We start from the raw sequence: 25,584 nt of genomic DNA, 5'->3' as shown, positions 1-25,584 counted from the left end.
GTTTCCTGCCTTCACAACTTTCCTTGAGTCGCATCGCAATAGCGCCTGTCGCCCCTCCCCCACTAGAATACGGCGCAACATGAGCGCCATTCTTTCTGCAGACGACCTTAACGACTTTATTTCGCCGGGAGTCGCGTGTATAAAGCCTATAGAGACGCTTCCAGTACAACAAGCAGATAACTCGGTGAGTTCGATTATCGCATTGCGTCATAGGCGGGCGCATTCTAACAATTATGCTAGAATCCATACGAAGTCACGACCGAAGAGAAAGCCGCTGCCTCAGAACCGCCGCCACCCGCTTCGATATCGCTTACCGATTGTCTTGCCTGCTCGGGCTGTGTAACAAGTGCTGAAGCGGTGCTGGTGTCGCTGCAGTCGCATACAGAGGTCCTCACAACGCTCGATACCTACCCGTCGTTACGCGCACCATGGCTGGCACATAATGGGACGAATGGAGTAACAAACGGACATACTAGTAATGGAGTAGGGAACGGTGTGGATGGCCACAATGCTAAAGGAAAGCTGTTTGTCGCCAGCGTCTCACCGCAGACTCGCGCAAGTCTGGCGGCGGTCTTCAACATCTCCGAGGTAGAGGCTGGGAACATGATCACGCAACTCCTCAGTGGACCTTCAGGCCTGAAGTCTGGCGGCCAGCAGGGAAGCGATTTCACCTGGGTCATCGACACCAACGCAATGCGCGAGGCTTGTCTTGTGGCGGCAGCAGACGAGGTCACAAATGCCCTTTCTCCCGAAGCATCCAAGACGTCGCCAAAGCCCGGAACAGAGGGCGCAATCGATACTACACCGAAAGCGCCCATCCTCACATCAGCCTGTCCTGGGTGGATTTGCTACGCCGAGAAGACACACCCATACGTCCTCCCACATCTCTCGCGTCTCAAGTCACCGCAAGCCCTTACCGGCACATTGATCAAGTCAGTCCTCAGCGAACGATACAACGTGCCACCATCCCAGATCTGGCACCTCGCAATCATGCCATGCTTTGACAAGAAACTCGAGGCCAGCCGTGGCGAGCTCACCTCGGCTGCGTGGTTACCTAGCTATGATCAGTCACAGGATAAGATAAGAGATACCGATTGTGTAATCACAGCTCGTGAGATACTACATCTCGCCGCTGCCCGTGGCATCAACTTCGCTTCGCTTCCACGAACACCGCTTCCCTCTGCTGACCGGACGCCCTTCCCAGATTCGAAGATCGATGCTTTCCTATTCCCTCCTTCGCGCCGGAAGAACCAGAGCGCAGCCGCTGGCCCCTCCGGCGGATACTTACACCACATACTTCAAACATACCAAGCTCAAAATCCAGGATCTTCGATATCAGTAGCACGGGGTCGTAATGCTGATGTGGTAGAATACTCAGTCGTCCGTGGCTCGGAAACGATAATCAAAGCAGCACGATTCTACGGTTTCAGGAACATACAAAACTTGGTACGGCGACTCAAACCAGCTAAAGCCAGTAGGTTACCGGGCGGCAAAACGGGTGTTAGCAGGAGGCCAGGCGGTGCCGCCGCTGCTGCGGGCGAGGGTGTAAAAGATTATGCTTATGTGGAGGTCATGGCTTGTCCGGGCGGATGTACAAACGGCGGTGGACAAGTCAAGGTCCAGGAGGTAGAAGAAGTGCGTGTCTATGAAGGGATTCAAGAGGTGAATGAAGATGCGCCAGCACCAAAGCCAGGCCCGAAGGAGCAGAAAGAGTGGCTCGCAAGAGTGGACGAAGCCTACTTCTCGGGTACAGATTCAGAAGAGGAGACGGATGCGCATACGAACGGGAACTCTTCTGAGCAAGATGTCGTTGATGGGATATCGAGATCACGCATGAAGAAGCTCATGGCGCATTGGTCTGATATCACAGGCGTCGATCAGCAAAAGCTGATATACACATCGTATATCAAAGTAGAAAGCGATGTTGGCAAGAAGAAGCAGAGCGATATGGAACGTGTTGCTGGATTGGCCGTCACCGCTGGTGGCGGATGGTAAGGTTTTCTTTATGAAGGGGCGACAATATTAGGCATGAGCATGAGCATTGGGTGGCGTTCTATAGATACGTAGAGAATTGGGTTGGCTATGCAGTTACGCATTTACACCGACTTTGAGGTTTATCCGGAAATCAATATATCTTATCCTTTATTCCATCTATTCGGCATTTCATCCAGCGAAACACTTGACGCCAGTCAGGTGGACATACGACGTACGTTCTCATAGCAATCACAGAGTATCTTTCCTGCTTTCTTTTTTTCCCGCCGATAATCTCCCCCTTTAATGCTGCCAAACCCTACACTCGAAAAGCAACAATACTCACTACCTAGTGTCGGTATCGGTACCGGTATCGTTATCGTAGTCGACGTCATTCTACCTCCTTTCCGCTGTGGCTGCACATGCAAGTGTGTGTGCGTATGCAGCGGGCCGTCCCCTATCCCCCCTAACCCCCTATCGTCCTACTCTCATTCCCTCTCCCCACGACCGCCATTCACACCGACTAGGCGAGGGAGCACAAGACGCACAACACAAGATCACCACACACGGACTTGGTCTGCATTTGAGCTAGCGATCATGGTATGCTGAATTATTCGGGGCAGGCGAGGATGCCGCTGTGCACTTAGGCGCCGCCCCGCCTTTTCATCTGTCTATCTAGGAAGATGCTGTTCAAGTCGAGGCAGGATGAAGTAGGGAAACGCTTGTATACTAAGTTGACGATCTTGAGTAGGACCGACGATGATCTCGGAGCTCAGGGTCTGATATATCTAGGGGATATGCTTGAAGTCCAAAGCCCAAGCGGAAGACGTGGCTAGTTTGACTCCCTATGAACGTAAGAAGGGTTCATAGCTGTGGCGGGTGATGCGTTGTCTAGTCGAGTTGACGCAAGAGTGTTGCGTGTCCTGTGGCGAAAGCACACACTCGTGCTCGTTAAGGCGGGTGGATTCCCAGGATCAGGCATGAGTGTAAAGAATGGGACTAGGTGTGGTTTTTGCAGTCTGGTGCCGCAACAGTGGCAGACAAGCGAGCAGCTTTCATTGATGATAGGGGATAGCTAACTAATGTTACATATGAGATAGGCGTTCGGTCCGGCCAGAACCAACGGTTTGCAGTAAGAAAAAAGCCAGGTGGTATCGAACTCCTTCCCATGAGCCATATGCGAATAACGCGAGGCAAGAAACGTATAATGACTAGCCGTCCTGGGCTATGTCTTATTACATATTACAACGGTTGGTATGTGGGGGAGAGAAAAAGTCAAGATAAAAGTACGCAAAGAGAGTGCAGGTTAAAGCGGTACGCAAGGAGAGTTGAAACAGGACCAGTTGATCGCTCAAAAAACTATTCTACCCACCTCCCATGTACCAAGTTGTATCCCAAGAAAACAAGGTTGCCTCCCTCGATCACCCCCCTTCCCTTTTAACCAACAAGGATATATGTAGTAGTAACCAAGATGATAGTATGATGTAGTCGCCAAATACGCAAATTGGGGGTATCCGCCGACGAAATGAAGCACATAAAGGAAACTCGGTCTAGTACAGTGCGGGATAACGCCAACAAGGCGCGCCAAAGAAAATCTGAAACAGAAGCAAGGTGTACACAGGGTATCCCGAAACATGGACAATCCCTGCAGTAGACCCAAGTAACTTGCGGGTAAGGTATCGACAATTTCCGACGAAATGAACAGACGATAACCTCGTGCCGATCCGCCACAAGTATGATGTAAGATGCCGCCCGAGATGATGACTTAGTAAAAGAAAATATGTGGTGGTGGTACAGAGCGAATGTGGAGCTGATATTGGAAACGACAACATTAATGTTGTGAGATGGTAAAACGACGGTGGTTGCGCAAAAGGACGATGATGTGTTATGACGCCAGTAACACCGTCCCAGAGAATGCGCTTTGCTTTTGAGGGCTTTGCAGCGCGTAGCGTCTGTGTCTATCTTTCTGTAATCGTGCACCGTTCCAGACGGGAGAGCTCAATGTCGTACGGTCGTATAGGAAGCGACAATGAGCGGGTGCGGTGACCCAAATTACAATTATATGGATGGAAGAGCATGCAGCGAAGGCAAGGCGAAAAGAAGTATGGGTCCCGCGATGTTGGATATCATCGGTGTCGGGTTTGAGCTGCCATGAGGCTGGCAGCCACACTTGAAGCCCAGTCTGAACCATCATCGGGTGGAGTGGGCCACTTGGAAACGGATTGCTGGTTCTTGCTCTGATGTTGGGAGATGTCCATAGGCTTACTGGGTGTCATGTACTCCGACTGCCCGAAACCCACGCTGTTGCGGTTCTGTGATGGTGATGGAGTCAAGTAGGATGCAGCAGGGCCGCGGGGTCCTTGCGGCTTTGGGTTGTCCAACTTCTTTGCAGCCTTGGTTGCGGATGCAAGAACCTCGCTGAGCAGTTCCTCTTCTTCGTTGGGGGTCTCGTACCGATTTGATGGGTTAGACTTGTTTTGTAGCGCTCGTCGTGTCCTGGAGGAGATTGGAGCATTGGGTCCGTTCTCGGAGTTCCGGGGCTCGGGGCCGTGAGGTACGGAGTGATGGCGTTTGAGCATGGGGTTGGTTGCAACGCGCGAGCTCTTTGTTGAGGCAGTCTGCTGGGAGTGCGCCTCGACACTGTCCCTCACATGTTGCAGGGCCTTGTCCAACTCAGAGAAGTCGGATGTGGAAGTTGATTGGGCGCCTTGTGATTGATCCATAACCAAGGATTGCCTGGCGCTAGTGGCCGCCCATGGAGCGCACCCAGCGTTGGCCTCGATGTCGTCTGAATTCGGCGACATGGGGGTCTGGTAACGGCCTGAGAGGCGCCGAGCACGCTTCCGCAGGTGCGAGAAGAAACCTTCTTTCTGTCCGTTGACAGGAGAAGTGACTTCGGACTGTCCGTTCAGAGCTCTTTCTGCCTCTTGGCGGTGTACATCTGCATAGTGGTTGCCGTGTGAATTGACAGAGAGCTGTCGGCTGACCTTGCTTGCGGCAGTCGCCTGTGCAGTGACTTCGGCCGAAAGTGGTGAGATTGGCTTGATGGAAGGCAGAATGGGGATAGGCGCGCCATTGTTGGAAGCCCCATTTGTCCACGTAGCTCGCTTGGTAGCAGCAGGGCGCTGCTTAGTTGACCCACTCACATCGGAATTCGTGTGAGCTGGAGATGGTCGAGGTGACAAAGGCTGCTGTGTGGTGTGTTGTGGGACTGCGGGGGCACTCTCACGAGCGACCAGCGATCGTCGAAGCCATGAAGAGGTCTTGGAGGTGAGTCTGGGCGATGCATCTGGAGAGTCCTTGCCGGAGATTTCGGATCCTTTGCGACCCAACAATCGAGATGATGACGATTTCAGTCGTAGGGGGTCGACAGCATCTTGGAAGTACTCGTGATCCAGGGCTTGTCGAGAAGTGGGCCTCGCGCGAGGGTCCCATAGCAAACACCAAGTAACGAATTGTGCCAAGCTAGCAGGCCATTGTGGTGATGGCAAGATGGTGTCTATTGAGTGCGGGGCCATCTAGATGACTATTAGCTGAAATATTGTATCATGGTTTCTGAGTGGCTTACCTTGGGGAACGAGAAGCCCAGCTTCTGCGCCAACCTGACACCCTCTTTCCACTCTCCACCACCGACGCGCTGGCCGTGCTTGTTAACCCAACCGCCAGGGCTGCCCATGATCTCGCATACTCTCCAGACTTGGTCAACCTCGTTTCCACCAGGGAAAAGCGGCTTCAGGGTTGCGATCTCGACGGCCATGGCACCTACTGCCCAGATATCGACGGGCGCTGAGTATTGACCAGCACGGAGGAGCACTTCGGGCGCACGGTACCACCGGGTTGAAACGTAGGTTGTATATGGCAGCTTGGAGTGTGTTTCCCTCGCTAGACCAAAGTCGGCGATCTTGATCGTGTAGGCTGGAGGTGTTGAGGGGGGAGTCATCATTGCTGAGTACCGACGGAACGGGTGCGACGTATCGTTCTGTTGCGATGTTGAGACGAGGATGTTCTCCGGCTTGATGTCGCGGTGAAAGAACTCCCGGTCGTGAATGTGTTCAAGTCCGGACATTATCTGAAAGAGAATGCTCTTCACGCTGTGCGCATCCATTGGCTTGTGGTCCCGTGCCTTCATGAGTTGATACAGATTGCCGTCCATGAACTCCATGGCGATGTGAAGCCTTCGGCTGTAAGGGTCAAGGAAGATGTCTAGAGCCGGTACCAAATGAGGATGTGGTGGTAGCGATCGTAGGAAGATAACTTCTCGCAACTCAAGACAGCTCGAAAACGAGTCGAATGTCTTCTTCATGGTCTTGATCGCGACCTATGACGCGTCAGTGGACTTGATACCTTAGCTCCTGTGTCACGTTGTACTTACCAGAGTACCACGACGGGCAATGTGGGATCCCGCAGTTCGAACGCGTGCAAGCGCGACGCTTCCGAAGCTGCCGTCACCAATCTCCTTCATCACCTCATACCTCTCCTCAAGAGAGGCCCAGCCATGCGGCTGTGCTTGTGATTCTGGATGCATATTGATGTGAATGTACCCTTTTGTGTTGAAGATCTGTAATAGCAGATGCTTCCAATGGGAAGGACTATGCATGTTAGAGAAATCGTGATGGTGGACAAAGGAGTAGAGACATACCAGTTGTGAAGTCCTTGGGCGATGATGCTCGATGCTCGAGTGTCTTTTAGTTCATCTCATGTGATGATTCAAGTTGCAGGAGGTAGTGTTGGTACAGTACAAGTACGTCAATGGAGGTGTCGTAGAGTTGAGGGGGAGGGGGAGTTCAGTGCGTATCGAGGGTTTGAGATGCGATAGGAGCGTGTTGTAAGGGTCCAGGTTGATGCAGGTGCGGGAATGTCGAGAAAATGAGAGACGACGGTTGGGAGGGCGTGTGGAGACAAGCCCAGGACCACGGTAGACGGGTAGTATTCCGCAGGTTAGGATGTTCTAGTGAGGTTGAAAGAGGAATGACTTTGTGATCATAGCGCAGGTGGCTTAATGATCGGGCTGGGAGATTTGAGCGTGCCTGTGCGCTCGGGGGAGTAGGGATGTGGATTTCCGAATCGAAGGTAGGGGAGATGAAAGTTGGCCAGGTCCAGTGATTCGGCTTGGGGGAACAGAAGACGGAGCGATCTAGCGGGAGCGAGATGTGATGGAGGTCAGAGCCACACGAACGAAAACACGCCGGCTTTCAAAGGCTGCTGTGATTGATTGATGGCGTGTGGAATGAGAGACAGGAAGGGGTACAGTACTGGGTCTTTGCACGAGTCGCCAGGCTAGACCAAGAGATTAGAGTGGAAGCGGCGCTCGGGGAGCGCTGTGAGTCGTAATAATGAAGATCGGGCGGCCTAGACGGGACAAGTGCGGTCAGAGGGCCAGCAGTCGGCCTGTTGCTATGGTGAGAGCGGTCGCTGCTGCGTGCGTTGGCACTGGCGGCAGATGGGCGGAGAGAGACGCGACGGGTTAGTAGTCCACGAGCGAAACACAGTTATGCGCAGGAAGACGTGGTGGGGGAAGCGTGTGGATTTGTGAAGCGGTCAGCGCAGGAAGCATGGCGACGCGATTGTTTTTGGGGGAGATGCGAGTGTGGCGCTTGGGGGTGGAGTGAATAGGCGCGAAATGAAGACGGGGGCTGACAGTCAAGGCTCGGGGCGAGTGGTGAAGGACGGCGCGAAGGTGGTTCCAAGCTTAGCAGGAAGGAATGTTCGGCTGCCCAAAGTAGCCTAGTGCCCAACATCGGGCACCCCATGGCAGCCCATAGCACAAATTGTTGCAAGATGTTTTTTATCGACTCCTTTCATTGGGCCCCCTGCCTTCACTTTTGCGGCCATTCTGCCTTTATGTTCCCCCACGTGACGCGACGTGCATGGCAGTGCCAATTTTGTCGTGCGCGCATACATATGCATTAGCCATGCACGCGTCTTATGTACGGCCACGACTAATTCACCGCGCGAGAGACATAGCCTCGCCCATGTACAGCGCACACGTCCCCCTCACCGCAAAGCCACGCTGAGAATATACTCACGTCAAGTACCTGCGGTTTGCCTGCCCTCGCGCTGCCTTGCCCTCGCGCTGCTGCCCCCCTGGGTGCCTGCATCTATCCTGCAGCCATCCTTCGATCCCAAGGGAGCGTCAGGAACGTCACAGGCACAAGCAAGCATCAAGCTGTCATTTCGCCGCGGCCCACGTTTCCACCCCTTTCATCCTCGCTCCGGCGCCGGTTCCTGATTTGTGGCAGGTTCCTGGATGGCCATCATGCAGCCTTATTCCATTGGCCGTCAGGGGCTTAGCGGATGCGGCCATTGGCAGAATCCGTGGTGGGCACCCGTCAACGTGGTTTCGCTGTCGAGGCGTGCCTCTAGTCTTCCCGCGGCAGCCCGGAACAACGACGGCGAGATAGACCGTCAAGCTCATCCCCTGCTTGAGTCAGTAGCGTAGTGAAAGGGCCGTCCTTGATGCGCCGATGATGTGCTCCTCCAGCATCGTGGAGTGCAGCTCGCGAAGACAACTTCCAAAACAGTGAAACAGAACTGGATTTCTCCAAGCTGCATCACATGTCATCATCGATAAACTATGATCTCAAGCGTCTTCGAGAAGACGCAGGGCACGGCGCGTTGTGGAGAGTCCGACGCGTCGTGTAACCTCCTGTGATCGACGAAACGGCAGCGAGCGCAAGTCCCAACTCTATTCTCTGCGGGAACCTTTGCGGAGTTACGGCAAAGTTGCTTTTGGTCATCAATAGACCGAGCCTCTTTCAAGAGAGTTTGCATGAGTAAACCATACTTTCGACGGGCACTCCAAGCTGGCCGCTCCCTCCCGACGCGCGCAATTCCGTCGTTCCTCCTGTCAGTCCCTGCGCATCAGCGACGGACCCTGAGTGACAATGGAACTGCTGTCCATGCGCACTCGACGAAGGTTTCGTCTTGCTCTGGGCGAGCTGTTGGGGCCAGGGACCATCAAGATTTACTCCGGGGCCCTCGTTCTTCCAGAATCTTTCTCCCGTGTTGTTGTCATGTCACAGGCTATTCGAGTAGATTGCCGGCCCACCTTGAATGATGCCTGATGGGCATAGAATCTCCGACACGAGCTCTCCTTTTCCGAATTTTCACCTCGATCGGCCAGCGGCTGTCACCAGAGAGACGTACGACAAACTCTGACTAGCATGCTTTATTGATGACCATCTTTTTCTCAATTCAATCAACGATAATTGTGCGCAGCAGTATCACCAGGTCAACAATGAACAGCGATGTCATCTAGTAAACTCCGTGTTATGATTGCGCATTCAGGCAGTTTGTGAAATCTAAATACCCAGCCAATCGTGCATCCATCCCTAGTAGACTGACAAGCTTGCACCAGAGACGAGTATGGTGCGATGCAAGTCATCTTCCGTACCGGATATGGTGCGCACCACCGAGATGCCATCAGTTGGAAAGGCCGCTTTCGTTTTTCCCCCCGAATCGGTAGGGTCTGCCAACGCTCATCGTTCTTCAGCCCTTCCGAGCACCACCACATGCAACCACAGCTGGGGCACCAAAGAACCACGCGACACGGCACGAGCATATAGGCAGCCCACCGCGAGGCACCCCGTGTCTGCTTGCGTCACTCCCGAAGAACGTCGTGTCTTTGTGCTTCTTCAGCAAAACCGGTTCTGGTTGCGCACCCAACCTAAACGACCTGGTTCCTGGGGCCGTTCTGCAACGCCGAGTTGGCCAAAATGACGGGCGCTGACGCAGGAGGGACTTAGCATCGCTCGATCGCGGCAGACTTACTTTGTTTTCTCCATCATGCCCCTCTGACAAAAGCATATACGGTTCCATAAGAAGTGAGGAGTCCACCGTTGGAGAAGCAACGATTTAGCGAGACAACGGTTCAGCCTCGAGCCAACCGTTCTCCCGATTACGATAGAACAATATGTCGTAGCTTCATATTGTGGCGCTGTCGCTGCACGACGACGTCGGTGTAACTAAACCTTGAACTCATGTAACGCAGTTATATTTGTCTTTTATCAACACTACTTGTTGAAACAGCCACTCGTGTGTCGCAGCATCTCAGCTACTGCACATCAGCTGACAACAACAGCTCTCGGCGAATATCAAGTCCAGCCAGCCAACGAACCTTATGCTGCCCATGTTATCGCCGATTTATCAACTCCGCCGTCTCAAGACCTTCGTAAGCGTGCGGACAATCGGATACTCCCCGCTCTCCGAAACTCTTATCGGTATCTTCCATACAACGTCAGCTGAACGGTTCCGCTAGGCTTCGGCCCGAAGCATGTATGTTTATCACTTACCCGTGAACTACTGTAATTGTCCTTGAAGATTTTTCCTTTGGTCAATGGGGCTAGTGTTTACGTGAGCTGGACAACCTACGGCCTGTGTGCAGTAGAAGAGCCACCGACATATCCCCCGCAAATGCTTGCATATCACCTGCATTGCCTCGTGTCAGTCTGTAGATCCAGCCTTGCCCACTTGATCTAACAGTTCAAACCGTAGAGACCACAGTCCACACACTTATGACTGTCTAATCTTTGCCCGCACTATCTCGCTGCTGACTTCTCATGACATGCCATGCCATGCCATGCCACTTAATCAATACAGCTACAGCACCACGAAACCAAGGAAACTTCTTACTCAGCTTCCAACCCCAATAGTTCCAACCCACAACTTGAGCAGTAGATGCACGTTTTGGTCGTGTCCCTGGACGCGAGACGCCACTGACCGAGAAACCCCACACTATACGCACCACGTCATCCGGCACCAATACTCTTGAGCGTCAAAACTAACCTCTTTTCCACAAGACAGGATAGAACAACTCAGCATTAAACAGCACAACACGAGACAACGCAACTCATGCTCTCATCTATACTGGATTCGGCCTTCTCCACGTAGTCATCTGATTCGAGTGATAGACAGTGTTTGCAAGACGATCGAGCTGTGATGAACAAACGGGCCGTGCATACACTTAACAGAATCATTGTGATTCAACCTCAGCTCTCCCCGCTCGCAATGTATAGTGAAAGAAACCTTGGTTGCTCGGGAGATATACAGATACTACTGCAAGTAACATGGGCGAAACGGAAATGGGTACCTGCAGCTAATTCGCTCTTGCATTTAACAACCGCGGCCATCCTGTCCCTTGACCGCCATTTCATGCAGGTGCCCATCTAGACGCGAGCCAGGCCGAATGTGGTTTGCATAGACGCACGCAAGACCCAAGATGCTGGAATCTGCCGGTACAGGGGATCTTGTCTCGGGGATCTGGCGGATATGGCCTCATGAACATGTTGATACACCGGATTGCTATGCGGTGAGAAGAGCGGTCACGGTGGGCAACTAGAACATATGCACTCATTCAAGGATCATTCCAACAGCAGTTGTTGAGACATTGCGCCATTATGATGAGATTCAAAGAATTAGATGTGGTGGTTAAAAAAAATGCATTTACTATATACGCTGCCGCCATCGCGAATCTGCTCAAGTGCAACGAACTGAACTGAGTCACTATACGTGGTTAGCAAACCAGTCCAACCAAAGTGTGCAATCAAGTGACGACAATAGGGTATAGGGGTCAGTTCTCCAAGGTGATTGTATCTTCAATGTAATTAAGAAAGAACACAGCGAAATCATGTTGTTCATCATACAAGGGGTGGGGTGCAGTGTGGGAGATGTATAACTTACCAAAAAGTATAGAATGGAAGATCTGGAAAAGTCGTAGTGGAATCTGAGAGTGAGATGTCAGCGTACGTCCAAGAAGACATGCGACACCCGTTGTGGATGAAAAAGTACGAGTCCATCAAGAATCAGCCTGCCTCATGTTAGTAAACGTTCCCAGAAGAAGGTCCTCGGTTCTGACTTACCTCATTAAATCAGATTTTGTGGTAGTGATCAGGACGACGGACGCTCGTTACAACGCCGCCGCTCACACAGTGTGAATATCAAAAGAATCATCATTGCAATGATGGACCGTCTGCTGGAAAAGAGAGTTTGTCATACCTGCAAACCCTGTTAGTTGGACAGTCCGCAAGAACGTAACGCAATCTGTGTAGTGTGAAGGCAATCAGAGATGCTGTTATCAACAAGTAAAGCCTCTTCCGAACACCCACAGGTTTGTACGCCTGCTTTTGATGGATGCCGGTCAAGGCATACGTTATGTCCGCCCGACGCATCAAGATTTCATCAGGAAGCCAGGAGTGTTCGCAGGGTGGAAGGGTTCATGCGGATGGGAGTATGTACCTGCAAGGACCAAAGTTAGCACATTGATCGCGAAAAAGCGTCTTGTAAAAATGGGATAAGATTTAGCAGTGTCAGACAAGGCTGAAACTAAAAGCAAGGGTGTCGACATTGTATATTCAGGTCGAGGAATGCCTTTCCGTGTCGTGTTTTCATCACTCTGCGGGTGGTGTAGTAGAGAAGGTGAAGAGATCTTACCTTTAGATAGATTGAGAAGAGACGAGGAGTCTGTTTGCGCTGGTGATTGCGACACTAGAGTATTGTCAGCAACTACTCAATATGAACGCGTTGGTAATGCTGCTGTGCTTGAGTGCATCATTGTAATTCTAGAGTTGTGTAGTCCTTCACGGTGCTGTAGGAATTGGATTGTTCGTATGTGATAATCTTCTGCAGGCGTCGCGGGGATGGAGAAAGCTTACCTGATTTGTGAAGCATACGCGCTCCTTGTGTTAGTATTGATCAAGGTGAATGGTTGGAAGCGCGCATAATGAAACGCGTTGCGATGTTGGGAATGAAGATGATGTAGGAAGTGGTTTTGAGCTCCAGAAATTTTAGCTTGCTGTCCGGCGCCGAGCCTCCGTAGCGCCGCTTATGTAACCAGCCTCGGTCATCCAGTTCTCCCACCCATCCCCAACGAAATGCATATTTGGGATAATTGTTGTCACAGCATCCAGCATCTACTCTCTGTCACATAATATCTTTGGAGAACCCGTGTTTATGTTCGTGCCAGTGGCTCCTTCCAAAAAGACTCCACAGTAATGAAAAGCGACTGAAGTCTTTCGCGGCGGCATTCAGCTCCCTGCACATCACCATACCCTAGATACTTTTAGACCATCTATCTTCTTCCAATATTGCTTCGGCATACCCTCTCAGAAAATTCCACAGTACTGCAATGATGCATCCCGATGGAAATATAGCGTACATGCCAGACAGCAATCTTTTCTTCAGCCATTGCTTCACGTTACCTGCGGCCCCACCCACCCGGAAGGCATAATGTGAGAGAACGGCTCAGCGCGCAAGTATCACATAGTAAGTAAGTACCATCAAAATGGGCGTCAAAGTACTATCTTGCGCATATGCAGATTTTGTAGTAATTGGAGACATCTGCTCTCCAGAAAATCTCACAAGACATCACTGATCTCATAGCATGCCGGTGCTTCAACCTCATGGGTTGAAATCACCAACTCAGCTGTAGAGCGATACTTGGCCAATACTTTTCGCGGAGAGTCATTGATTTTGGCGAGCAATAGCTTTTATGTCTTCTAGTGGCAGAGAGAAATTCCAGAAGGTGCAGACATTTACATCTTCTCATGTTGCTACAAACACTGAGCCTAATCCATCCTGTCGAATAGAACGTATACGCATACTCATAACCCAACGACTTCGTCACTGCCAGCATTCCGTCTTTGCTCTAAGTATTTATTCAATATATTTGTTTTATCCGTTGGGAACACCTTGCCCAAAAAACACTCCCCGAGTAACAACACTTATCAAGATCCCGTACCAACACCTGGGGCATGCTGTCAACATCCAGACTCCTATTTACATCTCACAAACACATCTTAATGCATTACTCTACGTCTACGCCACAAGATCTGGATCTATAAAAAAGGTAATGCAAGGGGGTCCGGAGCAAGTACTTCCACGTCTCCGATATTCCGCTTGCTTCACTTGCCCATCTGGGTCAAATCCTCCGAAACATAATACGACGATCCTGCACCAACACTCCACCGCATCCATCGTGCATCCGCGCCGCTACTGTGCTACATGCAGCGGCACGGAGATGTTGGAAGTGTAGAAGGATGAGGCACGGGATTGTGGAAGGATGGAGGCATAGTTCGCAACAGAAGGAAGTGGCACGGTTAGGTTAGCGTGTGCCGCTTAGATCTATCTAGGTAGGCAGCCACGATCCCATCGCATAGTGCGTCTAGAATCCGAGAAGCGAGATTACGCGTCGTCAACGTGACGATCAGGTTTCATGATGTGTGATGGTGTGATGAGAGTGCAGATGATGAGGGTCATGTGATGGAGTATGTCGAGGGCTTGCCTGCTGTAGCCTACAGTTAGTTTCAGCATTTACGTTCATGGAGACGAGGCGAGGTACGATCCAGTGAATACACTAGAGTCACAGTTCGTCATAGCAAGTTCAGGCTAATAGTGTCTTATAGGTAGAAAGAAGGCATGTAATTTTCATCCCCTGAATCATCCATCAAATATCCCATCATCTGCCTAGTGTCCAGAAAAGAATCCGAAGTAGAAACAAGAAAGGTAGAAGAAATGTTCACCGCTTCGCTCGCTCGTTCTCTTCGCTATGCACACACTAAGCAATCTCTCGTCCGATGATGAACATGAAGACAATCCAAAGTCTTGGTTTCAGCTCTAACCTAGTGCTCACCTGAGCCATCAACTGCCGTAAAATATACATTAGGAAAGTAGTTGAAGTGAAGTGAAGTAAGGTAAGGGGTATGGGGCATGCAAACATAAAAGGCAAGAAAGAAGAGAGGTATCAAACAAGGACCTCTCAGTGTCCAACCGACCATAGCGCGTCCAACGGTATGTGTGCCAGAGATGCGAACATTGCAAATCGTTGAAAGCATAAAGACATGTCGAAGAAAAGATGCTCCTGAGAGCATCGAAGAGCAAACTATATAGAGCAGGTGCATCGGGGGTATGTAGCGCGCGGTATGTAAAGATCCCTTCCAGAGTACGCCGGTATAAGTAGGTGGCAAAGAAGCAGATACATGAAGGTCAAAGGTTTGTGTGGGTAGGTAAGCAGAGAAGCTTAGAAGCAGTTTAGGGTGCCCTTCTTCTTGCCCTTCTTCTGTGCGTTGTTGAGGGCTGCCATGCGAGCTTCGAGGTGGGCGCGCTCAGCTTCAACACGAAGACGGGCATTGCGCTCCTCTTCAACAGCCTGAAGGGAGTGGCGTGCTGCGCTACGCTCCTTGCGCATCACGTTCAACTCCTCTTCCAAGGTAGCACACTTCTTCCTGAACTGATCCAGATCAGTCTTGGTCTTGGTGCTTGAAGCTTCGAGGTCGGTCAAGGCATCCTCAAGGGTAGCTGTGAGCTGTTTCTCAGCGAACAAATGCTTCTCGATGGTACGGATGCGGGCCTCTTGGTCTTCGACCAATTGAGCATGCGCAATATCTTTGCTCTGATGGCGCGAGGTAGGGGGAGAAGGCGCACTGGCCTGAGGTGGTGGGCTGCCAGGAGGAAGAGGGGGGAGAGGGATGGCAGGTGGTGGTGAGGGCAGAGACGTGTGCGCGGTGCTCTTGCGCGCAGTGGAGTTGTTCGAGTTGGATCGTTGAAGGTCTTCACGAGGATCAATAGAAGCACGAGCAGAGTTTCGCTTCACGTCCACCAGTTGTGACTAGTTATGTTAGCTTGTTCTTATAAGTCAAGATTGCGATAAGCTTACCTCTAAGAGTGCGATCTTGATGCGTGACTCTTGTACTTCCTTCTCAAGCTCTTCACCGTGGTTCATGGCATCTTGAAGCTCACGAGTGCGCTCAGTTTGCAGAGCTGACAATCGGTTGTTAGCAGCCTCATGCTGGTCCCAGTTCTGGTTGAGCTGATCTTCAAGTTCTTGTACAAGCCGGGCGCTCTTATGCTCCTTCTCGTTGACCTTCTCGAGCTCCTTCAATGTCTCGGCGTTGATGAGTTCGAACTCCTTCATCTTGCCCTTGAGCGTGTCGATTTGGTTGGTGGCTTCCGTGAGGTCTTTCCTAGCCGCCTCACGCTCGGCTACAGCCTCCTCCAGTTTGCTAGTAATGGACTTGCGTTCCTGGACCAGTGCTTCGATATGAGACTGGACGTTGCTGATATCAGTCTCCTCGCCTAGGGCAGCCGAAACACCCTCCAGCAGCGTCGCCATCTCGGACTTGGCCTTGGAAAGATCTGCTTCGAGCGAGGCAGATGTCTCTTGGTGGGTCGTCAGCTCTAGTGTGAGCTTCTCAAGCTCGACTGCATGTGACTTCTGGATAGAGTCCATGCCTTGTTGGTGGTAGTCAATTGCTGCCTTGTGTTCTTCGATCTGCCTCTCCAAGTTGGAAACAAGCGACCGATGAGTGTCGAGTTCTTTCTCAGTAAGCGCTCGAGCTTCAGAGTCTTCCTCGATCTGCTGGATAATGCTCGCGTGAGATTCTTCAAGCTCAGCAAGGCGGGCAGCATTGTTGACAGCCGTGGATTTGTGCTGATCAACCTCGGCTTGCAAAGTAGCGATGAGATCAGAGTGCTTGGTCCTCTCCTGTTCTAGAGCAGCCTCAGACTCAGCGCCTCGAGTCTGCTCGATCTCAGATACGCGTAGAGCATGATCAACTTCGAGCCGCTGCTTCGCAGACTCTAATTCGCGAACAGTCTCAAGATGTCGCTTCTCGGAGGCCTTAGTAGCTTCAATAGCTTCGAGATGCTTCGATTGCCAGTGGGCAGCCTCGTCACTAAGCGTAGCGAGCTGAGTATGGCGAGTAGCGTCATCTTCAGGTTCGTTGTGACCGTTAATAGTCGGCATCGCCTCAGGCGTCTGGCGATGTGATGGTAGATCATCAGATGGATCAACGCTCCTGGCAGAGGCCTTGAGGTTCTCAATCTGCGCTCTGAGTTCTTGTTCACGCTGAGTGTGGGAATCTTTCAATTCCTTGATGTGCTCCTCGTTCTGCTTCATCTGATCCTGCATCGAAGCAACGATGGAGATGTCGAGAGGAGACCCGGCCTTCAAGCTGGAGCGTTCTTTTGTCAGACCACTGATCAGAGTCATCTTGCCTTCCATCTCCTTGCGTACGGATTGCAACTCCATCTCCAGATCCTGTACTCGCTCAGACCGCACATGAAGCTCGGACATGATAGTGTTGAGGTTGAGCTCGAAGTTCTGGATGGCGTCGGGGTCCTCTTCAAGCGTATCCAAAGCCATGTTACGAAGCGAGGCGAATGCGCGGTTAGAACGATCGTTCGCGAGAACTGCTTGACTAGATTTTCGGCGGATCATATGCACAGATGGTGAAGATGGCCGGTTCGCCTGCATCTGGGCTTTCTGGACCTCCGATTTCAGCTCTTCGACGTAGTCGAGTGTGTCTTGGTGCTCCTCCTGCAATTCGGAGTAGCTCTGTTGAAGCTTCTCTATACGCTCCTCTTTCTCGTTGTGTAGTAGCTTCAGAGCCTTCAGCTCCTGGACCAACACGGTGTCAGGAATGTGTTGCTCCTGGTTCATGGAGGCGACTGATACCCGTCGGGCCTTGGTCTCATCATGGCCAACCTCCGTCTCGTCGTCTGGAATACTTGGATTGCCAGACTCCGCTAAGGACAATTCCGCAGACAATGTACGCGAGGACGATAGTGGTTCATCCTCTGCTGTGAGTCCATTCACTCCTGCTTCTGCTAAGAAAGAACTTGGTCGGGAGGATGGCACCGACGTTACTCCATTACGGCGCGCCTCGTCCACAGAATCTTGAAGAGCGGCCAAGGTCCGCAAAGCCTCTTGGTACTTGCTAGCAAGTTTCTCGTAGTCTTGAAGCGTTCCTTCATGTTCCACGCGTAGGTCAAGCAGCTCTTGAGTTACAGTTTCGAGTTTGTCGTTGACAAAGCGAGTTTGCGCTGGGCTAGAAGGCTCATCGCCTACAGTTGAAGTAGCCTTGACAGCAAAACGGTCCTTTGGTTCATTTGCGCCGTCATGCTGAGCAGCAGCTGTGCTGGCTGTAAGAGGACGCTCAGAGTCAGCCTCTTCAGGAATGGCATCCACGGGCGTGCCGAACTGGTGCATGCTCTCGCTAGTGACCCGCTTCTCTAGCTTAGGACGCTTCTCGATGAATGGATCGCTAGGTGTCTTGGAATGGCCGTTGACGTAGGGTTCGTCAGTGGAATCTCTGTGGTCGAGCTCGTGAAGAAGATTGTCCAACTTGGCGACACTGCGTTGCCTTTCAACGACATGCTTCAGCCGCTCAATCTCACGATTCATGATCTCAGTCTCCTGCTCGTTCTCAGCCAGACGCTCTTCCAGTGTAGAGATGTATTCTTCGCTGCTTGTCTCGTTCTCACGGGCCCTGTGCAACTTCTCGCGTAGCTCAGAGATGATGGTATCGTTCTTTTCAATGCCATTCGCTGAGTTATCGATTTGGCGCTCGAGCGATTGGACATACTCTTCGTTGTTTGCGTCCCGTTCCATCGCCTTTTGGATGCGTGATTGCAGGTGATGGTTCTGGCTTTCGAGAATTGCGATGCGTGTCTCCTTCTCCAGGAGGTCGCTCTCGTTGTTCGACAATGATGAGCGTGTGTTGGAGAGGGAGGCTTCAAGCGATTGGATCGTCTTCTCGTATTCCAAGACGACGGATTCGACTGCCTCGGCAAAAGAATTGGATCGTTTCAGCCTCTCAAGTGCAGAGTCACCAATAGCATCCTTGAGCATAGGCGTCTCCGTTTCTTGGTTGTCGCGGGCCTTGGTGATCTCGGAGATTAGCTTAGCGTGACGGGTGCTGAGGGCATTGTAGTTCTCTTGAACATCGAGCAGTTGGTTCTGAAGCTCAGCTTCGCGCTCGTGACGCTCTTGAGGCATTGCCTTCTTTCTATCCGTGCGCTCAGACAGTCGAATCTGGTCCCGGAGGAATTGGACTTCGGCCCGCAGCCGGTCGATGGCTGCCTGTTTATCACTGTCGTCATGGATTTGTTGAATTTGGGGCTTGACTTGAATAGCGCGGGCGCGTTGCGCGTACTGGACGGTATTCAAGGTTTCGCTTAAGTGGAACTCGGCTGGGTTGACACAAGCAATCATGTAGGTGATGGCGTTGCCGCCAAGCGAGTCCTGCAGCAGGCGCGTGAGCCTAGAGTCGCGGTACGAGACATAGCCCCCGTGGGAACGTGCCGACAGCTGCGAGATGACTTTGCCCAAGCTCGCCAGCCCTGCATTGATGGATATACCCTCCCGAGCCCGCTCGCCCTGCGCTCCGGTATTCTTCAACCTCTCACTTCCTGCCAGGTCCACAAAATGCAACTTGCTGTCGACTGTCACCCAGCTCTCGCTCGAGGAGCCCGACATCATCTCGATTGGGACGGATCGGCGCTTCTCGCGAGTCGGGGTAGGCGCGGCAGGTGACGACTTCTTCTGGACTAGGTTTAGACTGAAGACAGCATGTGAACGCGAAGATTTGGCGTTGACCGCCGTCGCATCGGTTTGCCGGATTGCGGAGCCGAAGTTGAGCGCACCGAGCATATCATCGACCGAGTTGATAGGAATTTGGGTCAGGCCAGTTAGGAGGATGCGACCGTCGCGGTCCTCGCGAATATTCACTTGGGGCCTGTCATTGGGAGCCACATGTTCAGGGATCAGCAAATCGCGAAGTTGCTCGTTGTAGATCTGGATTGGTCAGTTTTTTTGTTTTTTCTTCCTTCATGTCGTCTGGGCCCATCTTACCTCAACGTAGGTCGCCTTGAGCTGCCAGTTGCGATTGGCGGATGACGAGGACTTGGAGGAGATGTTGTGTATCCCCGACAGACGGCTGCTTGGGGCGCGGATACCTGACGATGAAGCTCGATTGCTGGGGCCCTCAAGCTTCTCGAATAGTAGCGCGGCAGCGCGAGGAATGATGCCTAGTCTAAATCAGCACGACTGTCTTGCTTTTGATCATGCAACATGCGACATACCCATGACTTCGTTATCTGCCTGGTCTCGCGGGCCTGTGGTACCCATGGTATACGACTTTCCCGCGCCAGACTGGCCATATGCAAGAATGGAGACATTGTAGCCCTGTACGAAGGAATTGACACTGTCTGATACGTATTCGAAGACGCCCTCCTGCTCAATATCCTCGCCAAATACGCGGTCAAAGACGAAGACCTTCTTTCCGCCGGTAGCATCTATAGTTAGACTTGAGGGAGATGTGACGTGGCATAGGGCGCCGCGAAATCGCTGTGGAATGAGTTCATAGCCCGGTTCGCCGTGTTGCAGTGGTGGCCGCACTCGTACAGCTGCATTAGACTATGGTTAGAATGGCTGATCTGAAGCGGACCCTGAGAATGCACCTACCAACTTTGACTGCCGTCCTGCTGTCCTCATCTGAGGCCCTGCTTCCACCGGGTTTACTGCTCACGCTCATGCGACTGGAGCTGCGGTTCGGTCGGATCATTGCGCTCATGGGCCGCGCAACGCCGTTTGCGGGCGAACCTGGTGGTGAGGTGGCCATGTGTGCGGCTTACGGCAGCGCCGTTGTGTGCGAGAGAGAGTGTGTGTGCCGACCGTTGAATGTGGTGTTGTTTATGCTTTTGTGTCGGAAGGTATGTAGATCCAGCAGAGAGTAATTTGGGCGTGGTTGAAGCGGCCTTCATCCGCGTAAGCAACGCTGGTGGTGGTGCGAGCGCTGTTTAGCCGCCTGGAACTCTAGGCAGCGCGCAGTGGGTTGCAGCAGCAGTGATTGGGGTAAAGACACAAAAAAAGAAGACCCCAGGAATAAAAATGAAGACGCGGATTATTTTGCTTGTGAAGGCCCTTTGAGAGCAAGCAGGCAAGGCTTACTGCGGGTTACCAACGCGCCAGATGCCCCTTAGCGTCTCCAGGGGCCGCCTTTGGAGACCCCAGCCAATTGCTGCAGGTTGGCGCAAGTAGTGTGCCGTACCTGTGCTGTATCGGCGCGTCTGTGTGCCTGGCTAAGACCGTACCTAGATAACCTCGGCGTGAATCCACTGCCTGAGCTGCCTGCCACTCGAGTCAACTGCTTGCCGGTCCCACTCCTGTCCGAGCAACGGATGCATGCTGTTCGTTGCTTCCCCTGCGTCGACAGATGACCCCCTTCAACGTTATACTCTGGTAGACGTACTTGCAGTTGGACCGCTACCAAAGAATAATGACTTTCCAAACTTTGTTTTTTATGTCGTTCGCCCCCTGCTTTGACCCCCACTAGCCCTCACCATCTAGTCTTGCCTCACTAGCGATCGACGGCCGTTCCTTCCATCCTCCTTGCCCATCTCTAACCTGAACAAGTCGACGCAGCTTTGTCATGCCACATAGGAGCTCGAGCATAGTAATACACGCAATGTCTTTCATGCGTCGGCAGTCCGCTCCCGGCCTTGTTGTCCCTACGCAGCCATTGCGGCTGTAGATCCCCTCAGCCTCATCTCACTTGCTGAGGAAACCTCTCAGCTTCCATGATGCGCGTCGCCAGCCTCTCAAGAATCTTTCATAGCGCGTTTCAGCACCGTCAATCGTAAGCGAGCTACCCGTCCTGGCCTTGGCACAGGTGACGAAGCTGCAGCAACGCTGTGGAAACCGCATCTAAAGAGGGGCATCTACTGCAAGGCCGCCTCCACTACATACCCAAAAAGTGCCGAACTCCTTGACCTTGCTCCTAATCTGCACCTGCACCTGCACGAAGCCACAGCACTTGTTCGAGAGAACGTGATCGTTTCTAGCGCCCCCTACCAACGCCATGTGGCTTTGGCTCGTCATCCTACCGCTGCCCCTTTCTGCGAAAACGACAAAAGTCCACGAGGCCATTTGTTAGTCTAGCGTAGTCCCTCGGGCGGTGGCCTATACTGTTGCAATTCTACGCGTCCGCCGCGTGGTGGAACTTGCCATCAGACTACAATCGAAGCACTGTGCTCAAGTGATTCATGTCCACCGGCGCAGGCGCACTACTCCCCAGATAGCAAGTCGCATCTACTAGACTCATCGCCACTTTTTATCCCTCTTTAAACCGGTGAGCATCATCGTACGTCGATGTATGCACGCGCTGGCCAGGAATCAAACTTGTATTGGAAGCCAACTTGGTGCAGAAGCACATTGTGACACCCACGTGACAGGCTGCCGGTCACCTAGACAGGCACCTCGAGACGAAGCATACCAATATCACGAGTGCTATGAGTTGAGCATCTCGCGCGTGCCTTCCTCAGCCAGTGAGTGACCCCGCGTTGAACAACGTGGTTGTGGTGATTGCGCGTCCATAGACCTTGAAAACACGGAGACATACTGACCCTATGTCCCACGTCACTTCCTCCTTGAGCCCGGAGCCTTGTCTTCTTCAGTTTCGACACCATCTGCTTCCGCCTCGGTCGCCTCATTCCGCTTGCCCAAACCATTTTGCAACAGTGCAGGGACGGAGATGAGCGGAGTTATCAATCCGGATGGCCCAACAGCGCATCTTCGAGCAGGAGTCATGGCAACATTTCAAGCATACCCGCAGGCTTTGCCGACGCCTCATCCCCACAGCAGTAATCGAGCTCCGAGCAGGCCAGCAGTAAGTTTGGGATGATGCCCAACCATTCGCATACCAATTCCGGTACCCGCAATGTAATAACAACCGGCTATTATAGCTACTAAATACGCGACTACGGGACGATATGCACGACATGCCTTGTTTCCTCGTTGATCTTGCCCCCCACTGCAGGTTCTGGTTATCGACGAGTAGAGACGAAGCTGGAGGATATGCTAACCAAGATCGTTGTCATGAAGCAATACTGATCAAGCTCTATATCGGACAAGACTCTATTGAGCACACAAAGAGCTACTGTATTCATCATCTGTCGTTCTGTCCGCACTAGGTCCGAGCAGGAAAGCAAGGACCCACAATCGTTACAAGTTCCAAGCTTGTATACGCGAGCCACGAGTTCTCCAAGATGCGAAGCTTAGCCGCATATCAACCCTGGCCCCCAGTTCGGTTCGTCTCAGAATCTGCAAGCCGGGATAGTTGAAGATCTCAACGCACTTGCATCATGAGATTCGGAGATCAAGGTATGGTCACTCTGTAATCTGCTCGCCCGATTTCAAGACTGCCGCAGGATGCGGGGTAAGAACGATGAAACTGCTATATAGCACTACGTACTTCTCAACTGACATCTCTCTTACACGTGCGCTACACGCGAGATGTTGACTACTGCATGATGTAGCCCCACGTTGAACTTTATTTCGACTGCAGCTGGCGACCGAGTCAAGATTCATTGCCCGCCACCTTCGCTTCTCCGTCTCATTGCCACCCTCTCCTGGTCTCCATTCGACGGGCGGTCATTCCATTACGGTCCTTTTCAATGCCGTCCCAGGCCTTCGCCCCGCCCCACGGTCCCTTGACTCATGGTGTCACCACCTGTGATCCGCGGCAACACGCGAACAGCCGGTTGAGCGTCGTTTGAACAAGGGTCACGCCAACGGCTATCGGGTACCCCCAAACTACAAACTTTATCAGCTCTGGTCTCATGCAGGTAAACTGTCACTTGACTGTCAGAACAGATCTAGCTACGTGGCCTCCTCGACAATCGACATCGGTAACATGTAACCTGTAACATCCGCTACACTACTGGCCCGTCGACTTCTAAAGTTAGGTCTTCCCGAAGACGCCATTGGCCTTCTTGTAAGCTTCGGACGAAGCCCGGCTAGACCTTCCCAGATTTATGACATTACAGGACCGCCCCTCAATACATTCCTCAGCCCTCAACGGTAGTACCGTTGGATGCAACTAACGTAAGTTCGAACGCTAGATTCATGCAGGAACGCAGCCGATGTCTATCCTAGGAGTAGAATTGTGGGTTCGGTGTCATCAACTCTCCACGGCTCTCCGCTTCTATCACTCGATACGTGCATCGCACTTTGTTCGTAGATCAACAAGTATCGGAGATCTGCTACCAGCCGTACGTCTATGTCGGAGTCATACATGCGAAGGTGGCCGGAATTACTCCAGCGTTACGATCGAATTGGCGCCCAATTCAATGATAACTCTCTTGGCTCACCCATTGACGACGAGACGGCCTTTTAATCTGACCAAATGCTACACATGTCACCATGTGGACCATAGAGGATGTTGTTTGACATTCGCATCGTAAGCTTTCAAGCATAGATATTACAGAATAATATTGTATCGGCATCAAATTCCCGCCATCTTGCATCAGCCCAGATGTACGAACACTTCTTCATTTAACTATATGCACTCGTTATACTGGTCTCATATCTGATTCCTTTTACCTTCGTCCCTCCTCACCTTCCTGGTAAACTCTTAACGTACAACATTTCAAGTCCAAATACAGCTAACGAGTCACTCATCTGCGTTCGTGTCGTGCAAAGTAATCACACCGCACCCACAATTTACTCGCCCCGAAGCAACCAAGATAATAAGGTCTCGGAATTAGCAACAACCAAGCATGCAGATAGCAGATAGCAGAAGTCTTCTGTTCAGTTATATCAATTCAATTATTTCCCACTCGGAAAGAAAAAACTGATTTAATTGACTCAAGCCGGAGAATTCAGCTTAATTGATTTCATAGTTCCCAACTATATGGAGCGTTTTAACAGCCGTGTCATGTAAGCTAGTCCTTCTTCTTGCCGGCCTTCTGGGTAGAGTTGTCAATCATCCAGCATACTTGGATAGGCTTGGTTGGATTGGTTAAAGACCTCAAGCACAATTGCTAGGCTTGATTGGCTTGAGACCTTCCATGACATCAATCACGCCCAAATCATGTATCCACCAGTGACCCTTCTCCTCTTTAGGAAGGAAATGCTCTTCAGTTTATCCAAGGAAGCAAGATCGGTACATTCTGAAGACCTTCTCCTTGACAACAACGTCCCCAAAAGGTTGCTCCCACTGCCAGAGGAACGTGCAGTAAGGGTGAGGGAGGGCTTTGCTGATCATGTTAACCAACCGAAACGAAGTGAGTTTTGTAAAACGGACATCTCTGTGGATTTCTTCCAAGTCAATAAGAAATTTGCTGATCGCAGTGGGACTTTGAGTTCGGCAGAGCTGGTCGCAGCACGGGCGCGGTAGAATGAATCTTTGTATCGCGTCCCATCGTTGGGTGTTTTTTATTTTATTTTTATGATGGCTATCATTGTGGATGCTGCTGATAGAGGATGGTTCTTGATGCCCCACATACATGAGGTTCAACGGCCGTGTGGAGGAGAATTTCGGTCGAGCGAGGGGTCTTGTCATAACCATTCCATGCTTGTAGCTGCGTGTTGTAGATAGCGAGATGAAGCCTCTAGTTCTTTGGAACAGTACCTTGTGAGACACAGACTTGTTAATAATCAAACTGTACTAAACATATAGTCCAATTAAGCCAAGCTAGGCCATAGTGATTTGTTAATCAATCAAGCCAATCAATTCAAGCTGTATCGATCCTATAGTCAAGCCTGGTGAGGGTCGGCGATGGGTTTAGATGCAAGAAATTTAGGCTCAGTTGGTTTCGTGACTGTGTTAGAGTTTCTCTTCTACTGGCCCGTGTAGCCATTGATGTTCGCGATGTCTCTGGAAAACTTGTTACAGCCTGGGAAGTCGTCGGGTCCAGAGAGCTTCGTCAAGTCCTTGCCCAGGGCAATGGAACGGTTGTTGATGGTAGTCATGTTTGGCCGTGGTACTGGTTGTGAGTGGGCAAAGTTGAAGAATTTCTGGTGCAGGTTGGGGTGGGATAAAAGCGAGCTTATGTGGT

General features: G+C 51.7%; 3 protein-coding genes across 3 annotated transcripts; 1 reads left to right on the top strand and 2 right to left on the bottom strand.

Annotated features, from left to right (window-relative positions):
* Positions 1-79: 79 nt before the first annotated feature.
* On the top strand, positions 80-1,995 carry ALTATR162_LOCUS4737 (uncharacterized protein; the record flags this gene model as incomplete). The annotated part of the gene is made up of 2 exons (XM_043312352.1): positions 80-184; positions 241-1,995. 2 exons carry the CDS (start codon positions 80-82, stop codon positions 1,993-1,995), a joined length of 1,860 nt encoding a protein of 619 aa, XP_043168287.1.
* A 2,102-nt stretch (positions 1,996-4,097) lies between these two features.
* Positions 4,098-6,496, bottom strand: ALTATR162_LOCUS4736 (uncharacterized protein; the record flags this gene model as incomplete). Its single annotated transcript, XM_043312351.1, has 3 exons — positions 4,098-5,489; positions 5,540-6,289; positions 6,344-6,496. 3 exons carry the CDS (start codon positions 6,494-6,496, stop codon positions 4,098-4,100), a joined length of 2,295 nt encoding a protein of 764 aa, XP_043168286.1.
* An 8,487-nt stretch (positions 6,497-14,983) lies between these two features.
* Positions 14,984-20,366, bottom strand: ALTATR162_LOCUS4735 (uncharacterized protein; the record flags this gene model as incomplete). Its single annotated transcript, XM_043312350.1, has 5 exons — positions 14,984-15,571; positions 15,620-19,540; positions 19,598-19,773; positions 19,828-20,151; positions 20,210-20,366. 5 exons carry the CDS (start codon positions 20,364-20,366, stop codon positions 14,984-14,986), a joined length of 5,166 nt encoding a protein of 1,721 aa, XP_043168285.1.
* Between the last annotated feature and the right edge of the window lie 5,218 nt (positions 20,367-25,584).

The sequence above is a fragment of the Alternaria atra genome (assembly GCF_907166805.1).
Source record: "Alternaria atra isolate CS162 genome assembly, contig: 23, whole genome shotgun sequence".
NCBI classification, from domain to species: Eukaryota; Fungi; Ascomycota; class Dothideomycetes; order Pleosporales; family Pleosporaceae; genus Alternaria; species Alternaria atra.
The sequence above is the reverse complement of the archived record's forward strand: the minus strand, read 5'-3'. Positions and strand labels throughout refer to the sequence as shown.